Raw genomic sequence first — 17,342 nt, 5'->3', positions numbered from 1 at the left:
ACGATTTGCATTTATTCCAATTAACAATCTACTGAGAAACCAATTATTACAGTTGGTTTTTAAAGTATTTAAGTTTCCTAAATTTGTTGTCTTTTAAAGAATCAAGTTTTCATATTTACAAGGAAATCTTCCAACCCAATTTCACCAATTTCAATAATCTTTTGATATGTTCATAAAAAAATAAGGCATACGTGTTTTTTTTTGTTTTATCGGCAGAAAAACACTTGGAAGGGGTGAAAACTGCCCTTCAAAAGATAGAGCTTTAAATTAAAAAAATAAAGGTTGCCCCCTTAAGGTCGGAATTGCATGCGCTAGTTTCGTATTCACATGAGAAGTGATACATTGGAAAATCCATTTTTGGAGATGAACGAGGGCAGTTTTCACCTCGTCAAAGTGTTTTTCCGCCGATAAAAAAAACACGTATACCTTATTTTTTCATGAACTATAACAAAAGATTTTATTGAAATCAATGAGGTCGGGGTGGGAGCATTTCCTTGTTATAATAAATAAATTCATGAAGTTCGATAGAATTAAGCTTGCAATATTAAGATTTCTTTTCAGAAAATAAAAAAGTACATTTAGTAAGTGATGCGGACGGCTTTTTCTTACCAAAAACATTTTATCCTCCTTTATGTGGCTACAGTAAAGCTGCACATAATAGAGTTGTCGGTGGAACAGAAGCTAAAGTATGTACGTACAGTGCAAGTGAGCGATATAATAAATATTGTGCAAGTGAGCGATCTACAATAAATAGTGAGCGAGATATAATAAATTAAACTCGATTGAAAGTTATTGTATCATCAGTTCTATATCGAGTGCAAAACTTGGTGATATTTGTTTTAAACTTTCATAACTTGCTAAAACACGATAACTTTAATAAAAATGTTACTATTATTTTTTCATTCTTGAATTTTATCAAATACATATTATAGACGAAATAAAATGAAGAATGCGCAATGAGCGATACAGTAGAATAATAATGAGAGTAATTAATGAGAATACGTTTGGGTGTTTTATTTTAAATTTGAACTTTCAGATTCATGGCCATGGATTGCTGCTATTGGTCATAGTAAATCCAAAAAAATAATTTTTTGCGGTGCGACTTTAATATCTAAAAGACACTTGATAACAGCAGCCCATTGCGTAGAAAAGGATATGTCTGATGTCACGATTCGGTTAGGTGAACATAATTATGAAAATAAGCTGGACGGAGTCAAGTCTATTGAAGTTTCAGTTAAGACGGCTGTGCCTCATCCAAAATATAACGATATCAGCAAACAAAACGATATTGCCGTGTTAACGCTCGAAAAAGATGTTGAATTTACGGGTTTAAACTAATTATTATTTAATACTTTCTTAATTTTCATTAGACCTATATTCAATATATCCATTAATGGAATTATTTTACAGATTCCATACATCCGATATGTCTACCACTAGCCGATGATATAAAAAATCGTAATTTCACGGGAACTCATCCTTTTATTGCAGGATGGGGAGCTACATACTACGGTAATTACTGACATTTCCTGAAATTTCATAATTCGATGCGTGAGTAACCTGATTATAAATAATTCGACTTTTAACAAAATTAAAAACTATATTGGAATGTATCTTTCACTTATTAGCGATCGAATAAATATCGAATACATTTGTTTTCTTCAGTCTAGGTCGATTTTTATATATCTATTTGCTTGAAAATATGAATATAATATTTATCAAGTGTTTTTCATAAAAACATTTTGAACTTTTTAGGCGGACCGCATAGTAACGTTCTTCGAGAATCTCGAGTGCCAGTGCAAGATAATTCTAAATGTGATGAGGCTTATCGTCATAAAAAAGTAATTGTTAATAAAAGAATGTTGTGTGCTGGATATCAGGAAGGTGGTATAGATGCCTGTCAGGTATTGTAAAATCAACTTTACACAAAAATTATGAAAATATAAACACAATGACTTTTTATGGCTTGCGCGATCCTTATTAAATGTCACCTTTTTCAATAGGGTGATAGTGGAGGACCTCTAATGTTTTCGTATAACATGAGCTACTATTTAATCGGTGTTGTTTCTACCGGATTTCGGTGCGCTGTACCTGAAAACCCAGGATTGTATACGCGTGTCTCAGAGTTTTTCAACTTCATATTTTGTAATATGCAATAATCATGAAAACAATGTTAATTTTGTAACTTTTTCGTTTTAAATTATTCAATACATGTATTAATAAAGCCAGAGGGTAGTAGTAAAAGTAAAACAGTAAATTGTTAATAATTTAATGAACTAGATTTTAATTTAAATAGTTAAAGACATCGCTTATCCTTTAAAATATATTTTGAAATTTAAGTGACAAGTTGTAACTTTATAGAGAAAAGAATAATCCAGATTATAAATGAAAAACCAACCTGTGCTGTTGCGTACAAAGATTATTATTTCTCATCGAGTATCGCGCGTTTTAGCGTTTTAAACCGCTGTCTTATGAAGTTTGTGCATCGACTAAGGGTAATTATTCAACCGAATGAACTAGCTGCATAAAGATGTATAGCACGGAATTTAGCGAAAAATTGGCAAACTCAAATGTAGGACAGAGAGCGCGAGAAGACGAGTGAGAGAGAGAGAGAGAGAGAGAACTGGCTGCCGGTAGCTGGCAGCACTATTGTAGCGGGGGAGAGTTGGCTGGCGCTGGCTCGGCGAGAAGAAGGGGGTGAGGAAGCGAGAAGCAGCAACTCCGCACGGGGCCCAAGCTGCTCGTCAGTCTCGGCGTCGACGACCAGACCAGCGTGCATTACATGTGTAAGTACCAAAAATCCTCAAGTGCGTGTAAGATTGGTTCGTCATCGTAGTGAGTGAGTGGATCTTTCTTCTGTCTATCCCAAGCTCAAGCTGATCCCGTTTTTTCTCCCGTTACGCATCGAGTGTGTTCGGCAGCAATGCGTCTCCGGTGCATATTCACAAGAGAGTGAGAAAGAGAAAGAGAGAGAAAGAGAGAGAGAGTTGGTATATATCTGGTATCGCGTTCCAAGTGTGCGCGCGCGCGCAAAACAGCTCTCGCGTTCCTTCCCTCCTTCTCGCCCCCTTTACTAGCGGTGCAAAAAACACCGAATTCCCCCCCGAGTTCTCTCTCCTCTCTCTGGCTCTCTGACTCTCGCTTGTGCTCTCTCTCTCTCTCTCTCTCTCTCTCTCTCTCTCTCTCTCTCTCTCTCTCTCTCTCTCTCTCTCTCTCTCTCTCTCTCTCTCTCTCTCTCTCTCTCTCTCTCTCTCTCTCTTTCTCTCCCCCTCGTTCGGGTAGAGAGCGAGAGAGCAGGCAGCATGATAAAGCGAACGAACGAGAGAGGAGAGGAGAGAGGGATTAACAGGAAGGAGAGAGAGAGAGAGAGAGAGAGAGAGAGAAAGAGAGAGAGAATGAGAATGAGAGAGTCAGAGAGAGAGAGAGAGAGAGAGAGAGAGAGAGAGAGAGAGAGAAAGAGAGAATGGGAGAGAGAACGAGAGAGTCTCTCAGAGAGAGGAAGGCATTGCGCGGGCACAGCTCCAACGAGCGATGTCTCTCCTTAACCTGGCCTGAATAGCCGGAGCCCGAGAGAGCGATTTAGCCTACTTCGAGAGAGACTTTCACCGAGAGAAAGAGAGCGAACGAGAGAGCGCATATATGCAAGGTAAGTCCGTTGTATATACTGCGTGGTTGTGTGCGTGTATGTGTGTGGTTGATACGCAAGTGTATGCGAGTATGTATTGTGTGTCTGTATGTGCGTCGCGCGCGTAGTGCCGACGAGGCACTTCGATCGCGGACGCAAGCGGCCGCCAACGCCACCGCCGCAGTCTCAAAGTCGTTCCTCCACTACCAGCGACAACGCACGCACACACGCGTGAGCTTCCACACTTCATTCTTATACAACACACAGCCGTGCGCATCACATACTTACCAACACAGACACAAACGCGTACGTGAATCCGGCGGGCGACGCATCCCCGTCGCTGCGCCGCCAGCTCGTTACCTCGATCAGTTCGTATTGTTTGTTTTTGTTGTTTGTTAGTGCATCGATATGTGTACAGTGCGCGCTTCGACATTCAAGTGCTGGCTTGCTCATTCGCTCTACGTCCTGTGCTTTTGTGTGTAAGATAGGTTAGCTGCGAAGTTGAAACATATTATACGTTGGGCCGAGCAGCTCCAGTTCGACTTTGATTCGACTTGACTTGTTGGTTGAAAAGAAAATGTGGGTGTTCAACTCGCCGGCAACCCATCCGCATTCCCGTCATCCGAAAGCTGCAGAGAGAACGATTTTCTTGGCGCGTACGTGTAGGTATTGCTGGGTGGCTACGGGAGAAGGGGGCATTAATTAGTAGCAAAGAGGAGGCGGGAGAGCGCGGGGCGACAAACGTCGCTGCCGCCGCTCTCTCACTCACTCTCTCTCTCGCTCTCTCGCTCTCTCTCTCGCTCTCGCTCTTCTACTGTATGCATTGCTATAGGGGTCTTTATAATATAACGAATACGAATATATGCCTGTGTGTGGGTTTGTCTGTCTATCTGCCCGACTGCTCGAGTGTGAGTATGTGTCCATGTAGGTATGTGCGTCCGAGGGATTCGCCAAGCGAGAGAGCCCGAGCGTCCACTGTAACGGCACTCTGCGCTCTTTTTCGAGAGAAAAAAATTTCTCTCTCTTTATCTCCTGCTATAGACTGCAACGCGAGAAAGAGAGAGACGTGTATTCGTTGCTCTGCCCTCCCCTTCCCTCGCTCCCTTCTCTCGTCGGCCTCCATTTGCCGGTTTTTCCTCTCTCGCGCGCTCTCGCGCTCTCTCTCTCTCTGTCTCTCTCTCTCTCTGTCTCTCTCTCTCTCTGTCTCTCTCTCTGTCTCTCTCTCATTCTCTCGCTCTTTCTCTCCTGAGTTCTTCATTCAAACTCGTTGAGGTTAATGCCCCGGGGCTGCTGTGAGAGAGTAGCGTTGCGCGTCGTCGCGCTGAAGAAGTTCTGTTTGTTGGGTAGCTAGAAATCAAGATTCTTTTCCGCTGTCGATGCAGGTGCCGCTCCCTTCTCATGTGCACACTCTTTTTTTCAGATGGGTAGCGCTAGTCAGCTGTACAGCTTATCCTGGGGCGAATTTGGTTCATCGCTCGCTTCTGCCGTACAACTGCTTCGAGGACACGGTGATCTGGTAGACGTTACTCTCGCTGCCGAAGGTCGTACTTTTTCCGCGCATAAAATCGTTCTCTCTGCTGCAAGTCCCTTTCTTCTTGAGTTGTTAAAGGTATAGGATTAGCCTCATTAGCATTCTCACCTCTTTCATTGCCTCATACAATCACTGGCTCCACTCTCTCACTCTTTCTCTCTGTATCTCTCCAATGGGTTTGTTACAGCATGTCCTTATTGCCTATTTTCAGAGTACACCATGTCAGCATCCAGTGGTTATGCTAGCAGGCATTGGTGCGAATGAATTAGAGTCCATTTTAGAATTTGTTTATAAAGGAGAAATAAGCGTGGAGCCCTCACAGTTGCCTTCGTTGCTGCAGGCAGCTCATTGCCTCAGCATTCACGGTCTAACGCCACCCACCATTATGACAGAGGTATATTGGTATACCCATTTTTCTATGCTTGTTTTTCTGTAAACAATTACTATTGCATACTTTTTTCTACTTTAGAAGGGAGAGCAAATACCAGTTTCTGCGATACCAGGCTGCAATGATGCTAATGCAGCCAGAGAGGCAATGAATTCATATCTTTCCCCACGTAAAAGAAAGAAGAAGAGGAAGCTCTCTGGTGGAGGTGGAAAATGGCCGCGTGCAGGTTACTCTATTGAAAGTAGATCACATGATTCTGAGGACAATAGGTCAGATTATGGCCATAAGGATGGAGATGATGATGATGGTGAGAACTATTTTAAATCTTTACACATAAAATTCGGCACATTGAGGCTATCCATTGAAACTTGTGTTTTGTGTCCGCAATCCTTTTGATTCTTAAGACAGTAATTTTTTTATAATTTAACGAAAGTGCATAAAGGTTTTTTTTCGCACAATGGAGTTTTTGTATTAGTAAGTACGGACACAAGCACAACCATCGAATGGGTTGAACTGCGCACTAATTGAACAGATAGAAAAAATATGAAATTTGGCGGTGACTAATCCCTTAACGAAAGGTCAGTTCAGCCCTCAGCATGGTAATGTTGTGTTTGTGTCTGTTAACAGCCAAGGAACGGTCGAATCACCACATTTCCTCGCCGCTGCCGCAACATCAGCTGGTACACCCAGTACATGAGCACAATCCAGGTGGCTTGATCTCGGAGCAAGATAGTGAGCAGCCACATCTGCACAATCTGATGCCAATGCAACCATACTCGCCGCTGCATATACCGCAGTTCCCGGGGGCAATGCAAAATGTTGCCTACTCCTCGGGAACCAGCAGTGTGCCGGCACAAACCACCTCCCCGTCGAATACCACGTCGACGACGTCGACTCAGTCAACCGCCAAGATACGTGGAGCATCCGACTGTCCAGGCACTTGTCCGCTGTGTGGTGCAACGTTACGCCAAGCGCGAAACTTGCGTCGACATTTGTTATCCTCGTGCAAGTACCGTTTCACCGCAAATCCAAACCATCAAGTGGTATCGAATTCAATGTCGGTCGAAGTGAAGCCAGAAATCGACATACCGGGTTATCCAGGTCAGTCAGTTGTGTGTGGATCCGAAAGTGGAGGAAGTAGTTGTGAACAAATCGTGTGTAATCCAAGTCCGCTACCTTCTCCATCTCCGCAAGGTTCTAACGTCGTGTCACCGCACAGTAGCATTTCCTCGCCGACTGTAGCTAGATGAAAAAAGGAGAAAACTAAGCTTAAAATCAAGTCGAAGGTCATTCAGTAGTTTTCAGTGTGCGATACTGTGGCGCGACTTTGAGAATGGGAAACAGATTTTCACGTGCGGTTCTTCTATGCGAGATAGATAGACTGAGAATAACGAAGCTCGTTTAAGAAAACAAACAAAAAGAACACGATAAACAGAAAAATAATCTTGTTTCATTTTTTAAGCTAAGTACTTATGCCACATTGTATACACGTATTTATATTTGATACTCTCTCTCTCTCTCTCTCTCTCTCTCTCATGATTTGACGCTCATATCTTTGAATATCATGTATTTGTGGCAAAAAGACGAGACTGCTTCTTCGGAATGGCAACAATTCCTCAGTCGTTTTCGAAGTGAGACATTTGTGGTGGGATTGTATAATCAATCAATCGTATGAAGGACTCTTAAATACTCACGTAAGATTAGATTATAAGTTTGAACATTTTCATTGATCTTTTAGAAGGTGAAGTTAATACTAAGCGACTTGGACTTGAGTATATCTTCCAGTTTAGCTAGTAAGAGAACCTGTTTAGACATAACAATTAGATTGTAATAACAATATCAAAACAATTTGAGACATCAGTTAATGCCAAACGGAATTTATTGCTTTCCATTTTCCATTAGACACGACAACTACAATTTCTATTTATTGCAACATCCACACGTATAGTGAGTTTTTTGTAAATCATATGACGTTACGTTTAAAGATTTTTCTACTGTTTTTCTGAATTAATTAGTTTCCTATAAATAATCACAAAGTTTTATGAAAAGCAGAACAAAAAGTTTTATTATTATTACTATTAACATATTATTCTATCATTTGTGCGATTTATTATGAAATCATTCAAGCTTTGATATGAACATGAATCATTTATCCAAGTACCGTCATAAGTGCAAATTATAAAATGTATATTACTTGTAACTGTAAATAAAAGTGTTCACATTTAATATTATTTTAAATTTATGAATAAAATTGTTTTTTGCTATCAATAAAAACTGGGAGTTCGTTCTTTCATTTAACTTTATTCTCAAAACTCGACTTGAAAAAATTGGTCTTCTCCAGGTAGAACACGTATATTTTGATTACAGGAGATTGGAAATCAAGAACGCAGTCGGATCAGCCTGCCACTTGTCCATTATGCGGCGCATCGATTCGACAGTCTAGAAATTTGAGAAGGCATTTGGAATTGTTACATTTTGGATCGGGCTCCGGTAAATCAGGAATAAGAGTTAAAAAAGATAAATCCGGTAAAAGTTTTACGCCGAAAACCTCACACTACTCCAGAACCTCACTGGTGTTTAGGGACCGAGATCTCCAACGTGCTAAATCCGAAGCTACCGATTATTCGTCAATGTCTTCGTTAAATTTAAGCACGGGGCCCGGTTCTAATTCGTCCAGTATTCATGTGCCAGGTAAATTTTTTTTTGACTATCAGTAAAACTAAAACAAATAATAAATAAAGTCGCGACTACGAATCGAATGAGCTGATCGATCTAAAATTTGTGTTTTTGGTGCTAGGTTCCCTGATGTTGACGGGATCTGCTGGGGTGGCCAATCACCATCATCACCACCCTGGGCCTGCTCACAGCCATAATACCACTCCTGCACACGCGACACCCGCGGTGGCTTGTCCACCACCGCCCCCAACCATGGTCCCGCCGAACAATGGCGTATACTCGTCCGAGAGTGCCAGTATGCTGAGTTGTTTACTTCCGACGCTACCGACCTTACCAACGTTGTCCACTCCACACGACGTGTTCCGTCACTCGGAATTCCTTCGTGCAAATATGGGATACCCGCACGATCCCACCAGGCAACATTACCCCAGTGCTAGACATTTACCACGGACAGAGCTCACATGATCTCAACTTTATTTCAAATAGTGAACGACAAATAACTCTCATTCTTTGTACCTTCTTCCTCGTTCAAATCGAGGGAATACATTTTCAATTGTGATTTATCAAGTTGGACGCTCAGTGTGCACGGGAATTTATTTTCAAGTGATGATGATTCTCGTAGGCAACTTTTTAGATATATATGTAAATACATGCGTTGTATATAAACTCGGTACATCTTTATAAGTTAAATATGTAAGAATTTTATATTTGTACAGCGAATTTATGTATAAAATGGAACAAACAAATATGTTACAGTCAAAGTTATTCTGGTATTATAGATACGTAAGGCTGCGTTTCAAATAAATATTTAGCTTCGTCAAACAATTGACTTGAGTATAGTTTCAAAGATTTATGTAGAAACGGGATATTTTATTAAAACTGACGCTGAACAATTTTTAAATTATATAACTTAAGTATCAAAGTTGCATTGATTACTCGGCATAGGCTATATACAAACAAATAATTTATATTTTATACAAAAAATGAACGAACAAATAGGCGGTTATTTTCTTAAACATCACGCGCGAGATTTACTTTGGAAGTTAGACAACAAGATTTATTTCTTCCCTGCCGTACTTTGGATTGCCAATAGCAAATGGCCAATTTCTCTTGGAGGTCCTGTCCAATTCACCTCTTAAGAGCTTCAAGAGATCATCTAGGTACCTCAATTCACACACTTCATTCCGAAGTTTTCTTACATCATCTGACAAACCATTTATTTTCCATTCATCTTTCTGCAAAGGTAAAGATTAATTATATTAAATGTAATATTTTTTAAATCGTTTAAACGATTCGCATGACTACTGATTTCTTTAAATAGCAATATTACAGCGTTAAGCTTAACTGCACCTATGTTATAGAATTCGTTTAAAGAAATACTGTATTATGTTAATTTCGTTGGAAATTGTTATTCTAAAAATCATTTTAGTTGGGTTTGTATCCGAAAATGTAATAAAAGATTTTTAATTAACACACTACAGAGTATTTTATCTTTTATGGACAATAATATTTGCTCTACTGCACAATCAACTATTAATAAGAATTGAAATATATATAATTTGATTTTTGCGATTTCTGGTCAAAGTCATAATTGTTCAATCAATAAGCCATAGCCATTCATTTCAAGAGCTTGAATAATACAATTGTTTCTTTCAAAAACTGCTGTTGCGTCAAAGAGTTTGCAAACGACTTTTATCACACTTACTAAGTGAAGAAAGCTATAGACACACTTGTATATCGTAGAGATACTGAATCGATACCAACCGCAAAATCTTTTCGAAGCGAGGACATTTCCTCGAGCAACTGCCTGCTGGAGCCATGCAATCTGTCAATTTTGTCTCGCAATTGCTCAAGTTCGGGCCCAGGATCACTGTGAGGGATTCGAGGTTGGCTTGCGCGTGGCCTCCACACTAGTCGGCCGTCGGGCTCAATCGCCAGAGCGAGACGCGCAAAGCAGTCATGACCCGAGTGTGTTGCACCCTGAAACCGATCCTCGTCTGTCATTGAAAGCAGAGCTTGCGCACGTTCGGTGTCGAGATCCGCTAGAAGCGCCACCATTTCGCTTGAGATTTCGCTGTCCTACAAAATCAAGAATGCCATATTGGACTTTGATCGATTGCTCGAGGCTTTGGGATAAGTTCGTTCAGTGATATACGAATATTTGAAAAACGATCAACATTTGTAACTTCGTTCATCGATGCCATTGCGTTTATGGCTAGACGGTTCGATCCGCATTGACAGGCCAGAAGAAAAATTTAATATATATCTAACAAAATTATCATCGGAGAAAGCATCCATATAGCGTTTGACAAAATTGAATACGAGTTATGCAGTTATCTATTCATGCAAGCTTCGATGAAATCTGTACAGGACGTGTATCGTTGAATTTACCGGTCTGTCAGGCGAAACGAGAGCGTACTCGAAAGACGTATACGCCCACTCGTCGGAGAGTCTCCTAGGCTGTAGTCTCGTCGAAAGATCGTCGACTACGTCGGCTGTTTTTCCATTGGCGCAACTCCAGTCGTCGGTGTGCAACGCAGTAATTGTATCAACCGACGATACGCCGCTGCTGTCTTCGCAGAGTTCCGACGATTCTTTTCCATGACAGTTGTTATCTGGAGGCATGTGATCTTCGTCGTACGAGCCGTACTCTGCAAAAATTTTCAAGTACCTTCTATAACGACTTCACCGACGAAGTTTCGCCAAAATGCTTTATTTGCGAGGTCAACTGTATCTTTTTTAAATGCATGATTATGCTATTTTTATCTTACGCTCGAAAATACGATTATAAAACATTATAGTCAAGTAAAACGGTAATTCAACCTGAGCTGAACGGCATTTTTGCATTTGTATGCACACGAATCATGTACGACGACTTTTCTGCTGCCGACTCATCCCTCGAGCATCGTTCATTGTGTAGCAGCACTTGGCCGTCTCCATACCTCACGCAACGGCAACATCTATTACCCGATTGCGAGGATGAGAAGCTTCCTTGTTGGAGACTTTCAAGTAGCAAGACAAGTTGAGCGGCACCTGTTAATTGTTTCGATGGAGATGATTATATCATAACACATATAATGTGTTGTATTTGTTACAGATAAGTCGTTTCTCTCGTTAAGTCATGCAGATACATTTTAGACAGCCACGTAAAATTAAAACATTTTTGTTACAAGCTAATCCAGAAGTATTATTTATGTTAGCTTTCGGTGTCATAACGTACAATTCATTTAAAATATAATTTAATCTTTTCAAGTTCGATATTCAAAATTATTCCGCAACTATTGATCAAATATCGAATATTAAATTTGCATTTCAAAAATTAGTGGTAACAAGTATTCGTCAAGCCACGTGCACTCAAACCTCGATTCGTAAAAAAAGATAATATGATAATATAATATGCTCGCCTTTGGCGAAACAATCTTTTTTTAACTTGATATATTCTGAACAAATAACGATTTGCCACTTTTTTAGTGTTGAAAAAATAGGGTTATTGCCATTTCCGTGTATTATTCAATTTAATTTTCATTTATTGCATCTTCAAGTTAATTTGTTGTATTTCTGGTTCATGGAATATGGCTAAACAAGCTTCCATAATCTTTTTGATATTTTAATTTGGTAACGTTTTTATAAGTTTTTGGAGCAAGGTAGAGAAATGAATTTTGCAAGCTATACCAAACGTATTGCTTTTTAAAGATTTTGTTTACTTTACTGAAAGATCAACGTTCGTAATTATATAATTGCGTTTACCGATCTTTCCATCACTGATGTCCTTATCACGATTCCTCTGCTCGAGCTCTACCTCTTCGCCACGAAAGTTCACGTAACAAGGTTGAAAGCATCGCGCAGATGGCGTGAGTATTTTATAATTGTCATCGCGGACAAGGCGCTCCGGAGTGTAACACACGGCTTGCCTTTGCCAATCCGTGAGAAGTCGAGGCGATCGCCCGACACCGTCAAAAGAACAAAGTTCAATGTGTTCAGCTTCGTCGCTTTCGGCAGCAGCAGCAGCGGCGGCTACGAGCTGCTCCTCGTCATTCTGCCAGGTGAGCAGATAGTCATCCGAGCATGTGCAGATCTCGTCGGCATCTGAGTTGACGAACGAGTCTGCTCGTGGACGTTCCACATCCTTCGTCGTTGCTTCGCTTCTTTCGCACTGAGCAGCAGACATATTAATTTATCATCTTGTGTAATGAGACATTAATTATACAATTTTATAATTTGTAGTTCATAAAGTTGATATTATTATTATCATTGACGAATATATTTCTCCACAACGATAAACTTGTTCATTTGTCAAATCTTCAAGACGGAAAATTAGAGTATCTTTTTAATATATCTTCGCAACGGTTCTATAATCTATCAATATATAATGCTCCAACAATATCCTTTACGTTTTATCCAGCATTTTGATTACGCCAAAGTATGAAAAGACACGAACTGTTGAATGAAAAGAACTTTTTTTTGTTCGCCCAGGTATACATAATCATTGAATTTTTATGAGGGGGAGTCAGCGAGAGTTTTATTATGCTTCGGCAAAAAGAAGACAGAGAGAAAAAAAACTCACTTGTGATTCAGCGCCAATCCACCAGCCAAAAGAGTCCTCGTCTATTCCCGATGAGTTGGCGCTGGAGGAGTCCCGGAGGGAAAACATACCGTCGAGTTTTTAACTCGCACTTGGTCGACACCACTGAAAATGCAATTTGTCGCCTGATGAAAGTGAATAATAACTATGCAAATTCATCGATTCCGTCCAAGCATCTCTTACGTAAAACAACAAGTCTCGGCACGCGTTCACTGCGATATGTAAGCTCTAAACTCGCTTTTTGTTAGAAGCTCTATCATATTTTCATTCCCGCGGAGTGAAATTTTTCTATTCGTGAGTTTGCGATCGCCGTATTCACACTGATGTGGACACAAAGTAACGAAAGGTAGTATTGTTTGCGTGGGATTTAGCAGCCTATATTTGGTCACGTAGCAGAGAGCAACGTGAGAAGTAAATTTCAGTGCAACGTGGAACGTAACATTTGGAGCAAAGATTGGAAAAAAAGAGGATGTATATTCTCACGATAATACGCTATCGGCGGTGCGTTCTCATTCGTTACGTATAGATAGTGGGTCCAGACTGGCAAGACGAGTCTTCTGTCTTAGCACGCTTCAATGTACGAAGTTTCTCAAGATTTATGAATATTTGCGTTATTAATTATTACATAATTTGTTGTTCTTTTTTTTCTCAAACGGAAGGATTATTCTCTTCGCTTACTTGCTATTTCGATTTAGCGATGCTTGTCAATGAGGCTTTTAACGAGCGACATTCGATATTTAACTGTACGGATGTACGCGTGAGTTTGTTGTAACTGATTTCATGTAACGATACGATAATTTTACTAACTACCTGGGGGAGCTTCTGCGGCTAACTCATTGGAATGTACAGGGAAATGATCACTATTACACGTCAGCGATCAGTATGCCAGTCACTCGAACAAATCCGTCAGAAATATTGTTCGCTAACTATGCTATTGACAAAAAAATGTACAAACGAGGCGCAGTCAACAATTACCGAGATCGTAGTGATATCGAGCACATGTAAGAGGCTAATTTACAAACGACGTAGCTTGAATATAGGGAGAGTCACGACAGGGCAATAAGGTAATCAAAGCAGAACTCAAGCCGCAGTGATACTAATCGGTAGCCTACGTGTAGTATATAAACTTTGCAGCTCTCTCTCTCTCTTTCTCTCTCTCTCTCTTTCTCTCTGTGTATAACGTACTCGACCCGCTTCCCGCGTTCACTTGCTCGGCTTCCGACGATGTATTTTTTTTTCGCGCACTCTCGTTTTGGTTCATTTCTAACTTTCTCTCTTTTCAGAGCACATAATGCCCCGCCGATGACAGCTCTCAATTAGAATTATTGAGCACTTGTGATTTTCATTGTTCAATTCGGCAAAGGTTTGATTGATGTATGTGAATTCGTGGAAAAGCTTCTTTTGCGTTTTCGTTTCGTTTTCGGTCGATCGGTTTTCTCTCTTTCTCCCTCTCTCTCTCTCTCTCTCTCTCTCTCTCTCTCTCTCTCTCTCTCTCTCTCTCTCTGCATTCATTTTTGTTATTAAAGTCGAGCGTCAGTAGATTTGTAAAAAAAAGTTTTTTCGATTCCTTTAAAGTCGCCAAGATTTTGCAAAACATTAATTTGTTAAGATTTTTCAAGCTGAATTAGTTGCATTGATCCAATTTTATTTTGCAACTCTGGTCCTTGGACATTTTTTCGAAAGTGCGTACAAAACTGATTCGTTTTGTAGATTAAACGTGAGTGCGTATTTATATTTAAACGTCGACTTTTCAATAACTGTATGTACGTTGAAGCATTAGTCAATAAATCAAACGAGAATCAAGTTTTAGCATTGGCGACGAGTAGGCAACCTGTGGTTATACTGTTTCTTTATTGACCTATATCCGTATTATATCCTTCGCATATTAATTAAGTTATGACTTTGACATTGACTTAGAAGAGTCTTTAGAAAGATTTTATTATCATTACAGATATAAAATCCTATTCAACATTTGTTTTCGAAATGTGCTCAATCCGCTTATCAAACAAAAATCGTAGCCGTATGTTAATTCAATTTTTTCCCGATTAAAAATCTATCGGTGACCTGTTGGCAGCCTCGATGTTAGTTTTTGGCTTTGTTACTACGATATTATCAATCTGGTCCATAATGAAATTCATTGGTATGACAAACATATTGCGAAATCTGTGGGAACGGATTACGAAACGCAGAGGAGAATTTGTATGTTCTGTATTCGAAAACATGAATACGAACTAAACGAGCTCTCAGAGTTGATTCGGAAAGCATAAAAGCAGCTTAGAAAATCGTAGAATGTTCGTGATTGAAATTTCATATATATACTCACGGCTCAGACGTGGAAACGAAATCCGGAAAACTGTATTAGGACTTTTAGTCGTTTGAAAAATTCTTGCGTCCTGGCCATATTTTTGAATACAGTATGAAGCACATGCTCGAACGATCGTCGAAAGGCACTCTTAACTTATTGTGACATCGGCAATTTTTCGCCGCAGAACGCCCGATAACAGGATTATTACGCTACCGCCGTCCATGGCGTTCTTCTTTAATTTTTTTTCTTTTTTCTTAATGATTTGTGCGGTAGAGATACTCTGTTTTGTTGGCCGCACTGGCGCGAGCAGTGTCGCTGCACTCGAGCTACTACAACGCGACTGCCGCTACGAACCGTTGGCACCTACTCGTCTTGTCATAGAGATGCTAATTTAATATTCGTGTCTCCCGATTTGCGGTCACGACGTGAGCGCTTTTCATTCATTGCGCTGAGCTTTTGACTTGACGATACCGATAAAAGCACAATTTGCGACTGTTGCGTTTCTTTTATTTTAAAATTTTTAACTTCAGATTGTTAATAAATTCAATGTTGAAGACTCATGAAAATTTGTGTTTACCAACGGTAAAAAAATTTTGCGGTTTACCAACGGTTTTTAATTTTCGATATAGATGTTGATATTAAAATGTACATAAAGTCGAATAGATTATATCACGGAGATTTTTAAATTCACGTAACTGATTGATTTATTTTAATAATAATTTAGTTTAAAGTGATTTCATATTTTAATATATACTCGTGGGATTTTGCTGTTGTATAAAAGGGAATTCAGAAGAAAAACGCGAGCAATGCGGGTATAAAAACTTTCAATTCCACAAATAAAAGTGGAGTTTCCTCGGAACTTTTTACGTCGAAAATCACCTTTCGGGAGTGTAGACTGACAATTTCCCAGCAATAGGTGATGTAGTGCCGGGAAGCATTCAGGAAATGAAATGTTTGGAAAAAAGAAAATGACAATGCGCAAAAAGGACAGATAAACATCCGGGCTAACCGCACGGATCTGCAGGTTGCGAAAAGATAGCCGCGGCAGTCTGGTGATAAAGCGCTGCGTGTGTCGTACAGCTCCGGAGGCAAGCCGTTAAAACGAGAGACGGCTTCCGGGGGTAAAAGTGAGGACTAGGCACGCGGCAGCGGCGGTATAATGATTATCCGAGAGCAGCGCGTGCGTGGCAAAGAAGTATCAGGTAACCGCTTATATGGATGGAGGGGGCCGAGAGGCAGCAGACGAGCGACGTTAACAAACGTTAAACGTCTCCTTACGACACTCTGCGGTCGTCGCTCGCGCGTCGTGTGCGCGCGCTCTCACTGGCGCGGCGCACGCGGGAGGCGCACGCGGGAGGCGCAACGCGCTTACGTAAAGCACATTTATGCGAAGACGCGCAGATGCGCGAACGCTACTTCGTCTTGGACGCGAGCTCGTCGATTACTTACGGCAAACTCGAGCAGCTGGCCCCGGGAACGTCCGACGCTTGGTCGCTGTTTTCCGTTTCGCCGAGCCTCGAGCTCACTTAGCCGCGGACTTTTGCGCAGAGCGATAAACGTAATCTCCGCGCGTCCATCTTCTCACTCCGGAGGCCGCGGAGCAGCAACAGCAGCATCGTTCCCGTCCGCTTATCTGGTCGGTTTCATCGCGGCACTAACGCTACGTACACACCTCGGCTTGGCTCCGACGCCGGACGCCGCGCGCGCGCGCGCGAGCGGGAATTTCGAGAAAGCGTATATGTGTACAACAAACGTCGGCCGATGCTCCAGAGTTAGCCGGGCCTGTATCTGCGCATGACGTATTTACGTTCAACGGGAGAGTTGGTCGCGCGCGCGCGCGCGATAACTGCGATGACCCCGCGGCGCACGGCGACGCACACATACATTTGTACACGGGCGTCCGCTGCCCTGGAAATTGCTTCGAGTCTCGCCTCGCCGACGCGTGCGCATTTACACGCAGATCGGCGCGCGGCGATATATTTCTTCGGGATTGCGCCCGAATCACCGGCTGATCGTTTGCTACTGACGCGCGCGCCGCGTCGCTTCGATTCAACCGTCAACGCCGTTACGACGCGCTCACCCGTTCCTCCCTCCTGCGCCCCCTGCCCGCGGAACTTTTTTTTCTTTTCGCCGATCACGCTCGTCAATACGTTCCCCCATCAGTTTGACAGATTTATGGATCTTTGCGCACTTTTTGCACGGCCGTTTCAAATAGATTTTCGATATACGTGCGGT

General features: G+C 41.3%; 3 protein-coding genes across 14 annotated transcripts; 2 read left to right on the top strand and 1 right to left on the bottom strand.

Annotated features, from left to right (window-relative positions):
• Positions 1-327: 327 nt before the first annotated feature.
• On the top strand, positions 328-2,159 carry LOC131671705 (venom protease-like). The gene is made up of 6 exons (XM_058948324.1): positions 328-373; positions 562-690; positions 1,037-1,327; positions 1,411-1,512; positions 1,756-1,904; positions 2,004-2,159. The coding sequence occupies exons 1-6, from the start codon at positions 328-330 to the stop codon at positions 2,157-2,159; spliced, it is 873 nt and encodes a 290-aa protein (XP_058804307.1).
• Positions 2,160-2,674: 515 nt separating this feature from the next.
• LOC131671709 (protein tramtrack, alpha isoform-like) lies at positions 2,675-8,692 on the top strand. 10 transcript variants are annotated; one of them, XM_058948330.1, is made up of 7 exons: positions 2,675-2,786; positions 5,046-5,234; positions 5,368-5,550; positions 5,626-5,851; positions 6,172-6,645; positions 7,912-8,235; positions 8,342-8,692. In XM_058948330.1, exons 2-7 carry the CDS (start codon positions 5,046-5,048, stop codon positions 8,683-8,685), a joined length of 1,740 nt encoding a protein of 579 aa, XP_058804313.1. In that variant the 5' UTR covers positions 2,675-2,786; the 3' UTR covers positions 8,686-8,692. The 10 variants fall into 10 exon arrangements, with proteins under 10 accessions (XP_058804313.1, XP_058804318.1, XP_058804319.1 ...); XM_058948329.1 differs by lacking the exon at positions 2,675-2,786 and adding an exon at positions 3,467-3,646; XM_058948328.1 differs by lacking the exon at positions 2,675-2,786 and adding an exon at positions 3,721-4,287.
• Positions 8,693-9,250: 558 nt separating this feature from the next.
• Positions 9,251-17,044, bottom strand: LOC131671710 (uncharacterized). Of its 3 annotated transcripts, none has more exons than XM_058948340.1 (7): positions 16,557-17,044; positions 12,785-12,907; positions 11,968-12,373; positions 11,044-11,253; positions 10,612-10,871; positions 9,981-10,299; positions 9,251-9,451 (listed from the first exon to the last, which is right to left on the bottom strand). In XM_058948340.1, the coding sequence occupies exons 2-7, from the start codon at positions 12,869-12,871 to the stop codon at positions 9,264-9,266; spliced, it is 1,470 nt and encodes a 489-aa protein (XP_058804323.1). In that variant the 5' UTR covers positions 12,872-12,907; positions 16,557-17,044; the 3' UTR covers positions 9,251-9,263. The 3 variants fall into 3 exon arrangements, with proteins under 3 accessions (XP_058804323.1, XP_058804321.1, XP_058804322.1); XM_058948338.1 differs by having other exon boundaries at positions 9,251-9,455; positions 9,985-10,299; positions 16,557-17,033; XM_058948339.1 differs by lacking the exon at positions 16,557-17,044 and adding an exon at positions 15,126-15,445 and having other exon boundaries at positions 9,251-9,455; positions 9,985-10,299.
• Positions 17,045-17,342: the final 298 nt, after the last annotated feature.

Source organism: Phymastichus coffea, unplaced genomic scaffold, assembly GCF_024137745.1.
Source record: "Phymastichus coffea isolate CEN01 unplaced genomic scaffold, Cenicafe_Pcof_1.1 PCOF00133, whole genome shotgun sequence".
In the NCBI taxonomy this organism is placed as follows: Eukaryota; Metazoa; Arthropoda; class Insecta; order Hymenoptera; family Eulophidae; genus Phymastichus; species Phymastichus coffea.
Note: the sequence above shows the minus strand (reverse complement) of the source record. Positions and strands in the feature narration are given on the sequence as shown.

Excerpts from the sequence above, each read along its gene's own strand:
- LOC131671705 (XM_058948324.1), top strand. The coding sequence starts at position 328 with ATGAGAAGTGATACATTGGAAAATCCATTTTTGGAGATGAACGAGG. Across the intron at positions 374-561 it reads ATTTTTGGAGATGAACGAGG|AAAATAAAAAAGTACATTTA; the intron begins GCAGTTTTCACC and ends ATTTCTTTTCAG. Across the intron at positions 1,328-1,410 it reads AAAAGATGTTGAATTTACGG|ATTCCATACATCCGATATGT; the intron begins GTTTAAACTAAT and ends ATTATTTTACAG.
- LOC131671709 (XM_058948327.1), top strand. The coding sequence starts at position 4,444 with ATGCATTGCTATAGGGGTCTTTATAATATAACGAATACGAATATATGC. Across the intron at positions 5,235-5,367 it reads TTCTTCTTGAGTTGTTAAAG|AGTACACCATGTCAGCATCC; the intron begins GTATAGGATTAG and ends GCCTATTTTCAG. Across the intron at positions 8,236-8,341 it reads GTCCAGTATTCATGTGCCAG|GTTCCCTGATGTTGACGGGA; the intron begins GTAAATTTTTTT and ends TTTTGGTGCTAG.
- LOC131671710 (XM_058948340.1), bottom strand. The coding sequence starts at position 12,871 with ATGTTTTCCCTCCGGGACTCCTCCAGCGCCAACTCATCGGGAATAGAC. Across the intron at positions 12,374-12,784 it reads GGATTGGCGCTGAATCACAA|TGCGAAAGAAGCGAAGCAAC; the intron begins GTGAGTTTTTTT and ends TCTGCTGCTCAG. Across the intron at positions 10,872-11,043 it reads AAAAATGCCGTTCAGCTCAG|AGTACGGCTCGTACGACGAA; the intron begins GTTGAATTACCG and ends AAATTTTTGCAG.